The sequence below is a fragment of the Limulus polyphemus genome, unplaced genomic scaffold, assembly GCF_000517525.1.
Source record: "Limulus polyphemus unplaced genomic scaffold, Limulus_polyphemus-2.1.2 Scaffold1764, whole genome shotgun sequence".
Classification (NCBI taxonomy): domain Eukaryota; kingdom Metazoa; phylum Arthropoda; class Merostomata; order Xiphosura; family Limulidae; genus Limulus; species Limulus polyphemus.
In genome coordinates this window covers 220,903-227,949 of record NW_013667374.1, presented here as the reverse complement: position 1 = coordinate 227,949, position 7,047 = coordinate 220,903, and the positions used below count along the sequence as shown (strand labels likewise).

The 7,047-nt window shown below is 33.6% G+C and overlaps 1 protein-coding gene across 1 annotated transcript in view; it reads right to left on the bottom strand.

Moving 5' to 3' along the window:
- The window catches only part of LOC106464865 (homeobox protein HMX3-B-like), a 10,851-nt gene extending 6,552 nt beyond the window's left edge, over window positions 1–4,299 (bottom strand). The window contains exon 1 of the mRNA XM_013925023.1: window positions 3,861–4,299. Within this exon, the coding sequence (XP_013780477.1) occupies window positions 3,861–4,299 (439 nt within the window). The remainder of the gene's footprint in view (window positions 1–3,860) is intronic.
- Window positions 4,300–7,047: the final 2,748 nt, after the last annotated feature.

The window sequence follows — 7,047 nt, the reverse complement described above, 5'->3', positions numbered from 1 at the left end:
ATATAATAGTATATAATAGTGGCTTATTTTTGGGGAGACTAACTAAATGTTTCGACAGATCAATGCTCAGTCGAAACACATGCTATGCTACCCCAAAGTAAACCACTTCATCATGCTTATAAAATCACTGTTTTTCAATATATTATTATCTCCTTTTACTTGTTATTTTCAACCATTCGCACCTTTAATGTTGTAAAACTCGTATAAGTTTTTAGTTCACAAAAAGAACAAGGTACACGAAATTGAAATTTTCTTCGCATCGTCCTAGGTCAGTGGTTCCCAACCTTTGCTCCACCAAGAACCCCCTTTTATTATCATTTTCCCCCCTACAGATCCTATGTTTTTTGAAAGATTCCACCTACCCAACAAACTGTTTTTATTAACTGATAATTAACTCGTTCTCCCACTTTTCACTATCAAATAAAAGACATATATAACTGGGTGTGCAATTAAAAAGAACATCAGTATTAAAAAACTTACTTGTTTAATGAGATGGTATTACCTACGCGGACCCCAGGTTGGGAATCACTGTCTTAGATATATTATAAGCTATATTGTGCCTTAACTATCTATTACGGAATTAACTTTTAACTTTTGTTTCCCGACTTTATAGTGGACGTTCTAATCTGGTCCCTGAAAGGATTTCTATATCAACAGGATTTGTTTTTATACTTTCAAAAAATAACAACTCACGTAATGATTGATACAAGTAACCAAAGTTATGACAACTGTGACAAGCGTCAGGAACTGTGATATGAACAAAATAATGCTTATATATGTAATGAGTCAGAAACTGTAATATCAACAAATATTACATCTGTGACAGTGTGATACGAACAGTTGTCTGTAAAAGTAAAGAACTGTGATACAAGTGTATATTACATTTGTGGGAAGTGTCAGGAAGCGCTATACCATCGGACATGACGTGTGAGATGGGTCGGAGAATATGATATGAACAAATAACAAAAGTTTGAGAAGTGGCTGAAGTTCTCACAAGAAGAGATAAGAGCTGCGATACTAACAGACATTACCCTGATCAAAATATCAGGAATTGCAACGAAAATCACAGAGGGACAAACTATTATACAACGTTCTTCAAAAGAAGTTAAAACTAAAACGGGGGAGAATTCGAACCCGCGACTCTTCTTATCAGAATGGTGTTTTAATGAACTAAGCTACAGCGTCTATATTGCTATAAAGCTTAGGTTGTCACTTCATTCTTCAACAAAGGCTGAATTTGGTGTGTGTTTTTAAAGCGCTGTGGCTATTACGGGTATCAAACCCAGATTTTTGTCGATATAAACTCAAGCGTTTTCACCAACGGAGGGCAATTTGGTAATACCATTGATCTTTGCCAATCGACTTGGAAAACTCAGAATCTCTCTTGGTAGTACCTAAATTAAATGTTCTAGCTATGAAAATCTTGTTGTTTTAAATCATTAATATCACAACAATATAATACAAACGATTGTTACTCCTACACAACGTATAGACTATAGTCAAGAACTGCGTTACGAACTCACTTTTGACAAGAACTATATATCTATGTACAGTAAGAACAATAATCTTATCAGTTACGAGAAACTGCAACAAGAACAAATATTACACTTTTGCCAAGAACAAGGAACTGCACTGAGAACGATAGCTTTGACACTTCTTAGAAACTGCAACAAGAACAAATATTACACTTGTGACAAGAGGCTGGAGTTGTAATAAGATAATAACTTCATCAGTTCTGTGGAACTGCGACTAAAACAAATAACACAACTGTTACAAGAGTCTGGAACTGTAATAAGACAATAAGTTCAACACTTTTGAGGAACTGTGATAAAAACAATTGTTAGATTTGTAACAAGTATTTTCATGCAAAACATTTTATGTAAACACGTGCAACCAACAAAACAACATTGTTAATAGGATAGGTGTAAGTTACGTAAAGCAGGTGACTAGCTTGTGAAATAATAAAAGGACATTTCCATAACGTTTCAAACATCCATTGGTTTATTGTATATGCAACCAACAAAACAACATTGTTAATAGGATAGGTGTAAGTTACGTAAAGCAGGTGACTAGCTTGTAAAATAATAAAATGACATTTACATAACGTTTCAAACATCCTTTGGTTTATTGTATATGCATCAGACCGTCGATCCAAATGACGTCAACCTCTACATAAAAGAACAAAAGCGTTCGTTATAGTTTTAATAACTCTAATAACCACAGATGGACACTAATCGGTTTGTTGATTAATGTCTAATAATGTGTATCTATAACTGTTAACAACGACACATACTCCGCAGAACAAAGTTTTCTTTATTCCTGTTTCTCTTCGTTATGAATCCGGTTTTCAGTGTTCTTTTCTTTGGCTTATAACCCTAAAAATCGGGATTCGATACCTGCTGTTTGCAGAGCACAGATAGCCCATTTTGTAGCATTTCGTTAGTAATAACAAGCAAGGATTAACTTGTGGGAAAACTAAGGTAACTGAAGTAGGATGGTGGAGATTAACAGTTGTATGTTGGGGCAACTTACAGTAAATTAAAGAAATGTGAATCAGTAAAGAATAAATACGATAATAAAATGTATGATTAATAAATTAGTAAACTGTATACAAATGAATATAAATAAAGTTTGGATACGCGATCTTGCGCGTTTTTATGGTATCAATTAACGGGAACACTTGGTAATGTAAATAATTAGACGTGTTTATGTGTAAATAGTTATGCATGTGCGTGGATAGATAATCAAGTATATAGGCAGACAAATATAATGATACTAATTACGGTTCATTTCAAAGACTTTTAGACAATAGATCGAAACGTGCTAATATTCTATTTGTAATAATTTATACTTTGATGGGTCAGTAGTTGCTACGAAGTTGAAAGACCTTTTAGGCCACAGTTTATACCCCAATATCACAGTAGAACGAAGCTTTATAACTCAGGATTCCTTATTACACTTTTCTAATTAAATAAATGCTAAAATTACTACTAATAGCACTGTGCGTATCCTGCGAACTCTGTTTAAACAAATCATGCTTTAAAATCATTCAGTATAAAGAATTCTACATGTGTCGAAGTGAAAATATACAAAATACAAGCCCCCAAGTAGCACAGCGGTATTTCTGCGGACTTACAACGCTAGAAACCGGGTTTCGATACCCGTGATGGGCAGAGCACAGATAGCCCATTGTGTAGCCTTGTGCATAATTACAAACAAACAAAATACTAAGCAATAAATATGATATTTTGTCAAATAAATGTGGACTGATAGATAAATATAGTATTACGAAAACAAACAAGAAATAATATTTTATGAAATAATTCCAATTGGGATTTTTATTTTTCAATTATCAACTATTTCATTGTTGGTTCTATCCTAAGAAGATATTCTTCCTATTAGTCAGTCACGTTCTATACAGCGCGAGCTCCTAACATGTTATATGATTAGTAAAACTACACGAATTTGCTTCACGTGCTCGTTCCCAGATGGAAAAGTCGGTCTATTATTTCTAAAATATGTTTCTAAAACAACACTTCGCACGAGGACTCGTTAAAATATGCATATGTAACCTTCTAATTTACTCATTTCTCTCTTGATATTAATGTGTTTCTAAGAAAGCTTATAAGTTAATACGTTCAACATTCCTACCGATAATATGTTTACATCAGATTTGAAAATCCGCAACACGTACCGTTTTGTAGCCTTATGACTAACCTCGTCCTTGATCGTCAGTCAGGGGAAAACAGTTTTTCCCTCAACCTAGGTAAATATTAGGTAGACAAAGATTACACAACATTTAAGGACAAGAAATAATATGATAACTGAGTTGTTCTTTTTTTTTTCTCTCTCTACCTTACCTCTGTCACATAAATTAACGGCGTAGGTGACGTCTTTGGTAACCCAGGGGTACCAGGAAAAATTGTTTTTTCTGGACAGTTGGCCTGGAAACGAGGCCACTACGCCGGGCCGGATCACAGACTGGATCACAGGATCATAGTATAGTCTTGTTAATGAAGATTCTCCGTTGAATAGTGGCATTGGTAGCCTTTTTATTGAATTAGCAGGACAGAAGACATTTGAAAAAGCCTCCTTACTTGATTCCGAACGGTGAGAGACAGCCGAGAACGGGCTCTTTTCTGGATCCGCGCGGTTTAAGATACTTGTAATAGAGAACGGGTTGAGTTTGGTACCGATGGTAGTTTTCTTCTCTTCACTAAGCTTCTGTTTATTCGCAATTTCGTTATTTACTGTAGACTCTAACACGCAGGACTTTTCTCTGTAGTCATCGGGATCCATGGTTATATGCTACTGGTAAGTTTGGCAGACAAAACGCGATTCTCTCACAAGTGTTTTTCTTTTTCTCCCTCTTTCTCGAGAATGTAAAATAAAGTAGTTTACGTTTAGACTATACTTGTTTTTGATGTCGAAATGGTTGGATTATATTTCCACTATTAATAATTAGCATCAGTAATAGGCTCGTGCTAAACATGCATGACGACTTTAGTGGACAGAATTTACAAATGCCTCGTTAGTAACCAACCACATTTCTGTTCGTCAAATGATAACCGTTTACATTTGTATCTCAGCTTTAGTGGCCAATTTTACTCTACTACTGGTGACATATTGCCATGTCACTTGTCAAAAGAGGATAACGTACCAATTTAACAGACTACGCGAGGCGAGAGGTGTGATTGGTCGATTTCAACGATGAAACTAAACGAATGAACGACTAGGAATCAGTCTGACTCCGCCCTCAGAAAAGCAGTCTCGAACAGTCGAACCCTGTCGTTTAGATAGAATTATCTTTTTCTATCGCCCACGGTGCTTATCGCCCGTTCAAAATTTGTTGACTTACAAGTTTAGATTTTAAAAGGTTAAAACTTCTCGAACATTTATGTCCGTGTTGCAGAAAGAACAGTTCAATACATGTATTGTAAAACTAGATTTAAATAAATATATCTCATTGATTAGCAGGGTTCGGAAATACCAACATAAACTGGTAATGGAAAGGAATAAAAATGCTATCTAGATATCAAGTTGAGATCTTATACTCACGCTTTTCGAACACAGAATATTAAGTGAATGACAAAACCGAACGGTTCTATGTTTTTTTAAATCCAAAATACGTTTTATTACACCAACCTGTACTCTAATTTGGCAAATAATGTTATGGAAATATTTCCACAGCTAATAGTACAGAATAGAGATAAATTACGTATAGAAACATAGATACTATCAAACCAATCAATGCTAAAGTTAACACTAACTAAAGTGGTTAATAATGTGAATGCTTTAATATGAGAGTTAGAAATATTCAATACGTCACAGTATTAAACAAATGTTGATCTCTTGACTCTAAACAGTATGTGTATTACAATAAAGAAAGTATATTATGAAATAAATATGTTTGATGGGAACCTGTTCTGGTTCAATTTGAACAAACTAAGTGTTAACTTATGTTACACTTTTGAAACTAAGTGTTAACTTATGTTACACTTTTAGAACTAGGTGTTAAATTATGTTACACTTTTGAAACTGAGTGGTAAGTTATGTTACACTTTTAGAACTAGGTGTTAAATTATGTTACACTTTTAGAACTAAGTGTTAAATTATGTTACACTTTTGAAACTAAGTGTTAAATTATGTTACACTTTTAGAACTAGGTGTTAAATTATGCTACACTTTTGAAACTAAGTGTTAACTTATGTTACACTTTTAGAACTAGGTGTTAAATTATGTTACATTTTTGAAACTGAGTGATAAGTTATGTTACACTTTTGAAACTAAGTGTTAAATTATGTTACATTTTTGAAACTGAGTGATAAGTTATGTTACACTTTTGAAACTAAGTGTTAAATTATGTTACACTTTTAGAACTAGGTGTTAAATTATGTTATACTTTTAGAAGTAACTGTTAAATTTTGATGGTTTGTTACACTTTCTATATGTTAAACAAATCCTGTGTTTCGTTATTTACAGATTCATGCGTAGTAAATAACCCTACTATTAATCCTATAGATATTTCTCGTTGTTACCTATTACAAAAGTATTTTTCACTTTTCTTATAGAATGTTATTTTGAGTTAACGATGGATATTTAGGAATATCGGGAACTTCTGACAGCTGACAATGGTAGTACTGTTGGAGTATAATTATTTATTTATCTGTCTATCTGTCCATCTATCTAGCCATGTTTCTGTCTGTCTGTATGAAAATAATTGGGTTAGTTGAAACTGAGTTTGTAGTTTTGGAGAAAACTTAAAACTTTTTTTCAGGTTTCAAAACATAAGATGTCCCTTCTCAACTACACCACAAGTATCAGAAATATAGTAAAGATGGAAATATTTATATTTCCAAAACTTAATTTACGACGTTTCCGGCCTATGTCATTTTTATGGAAATATGAGTATTTTCATTTTTACTATCTTTTTTTTCGTTTTTTATTCAACAACGTAATTCAAATCTTTTATTTTCGTCAAGCCTTTTGTTCAACTATCCAACTATCAGTTGAACAAATCTTAAGGTGTTAACTCAACTACTGGATCAGATACTTTGGTTACTTGCATCAATCAACTACTGGATCAGATACTTTGGTTACTTGTATCAATCAACTACTGGATCAGATACTTTGGTTACTTGTATCAATCAACTGCTGGATCAGATTTTGTTCATATCACAGTTCTTGATACTTGCCACAGTTGTTATGTTTGTTCATATCACAGTTCCTGACGCTTGTCACAGTTGTTATGTTTGTTCATATCACAGTTCTTGATACTTGCCACAATTGTTATGTTTGTTCATATCACAGTTCCTGACACTTGTCACAGTTGTTATGTTTGTTCATATCACAGTTCTTGATACTTGCCACAATTGTTATGTTTGTTCATAACACAGTTCCTGACATTTGCTACAGTTGTCAGGTTTGTTCATATCACAGTTCCTGACTCTTGTCAGAGTTATTATGTATTTTCTTATTGCAGTTCCTGACACATGCCACAGTTGTTATGTTTGTGCATTCCTGAATTTTGCCACATGTTTGACATTT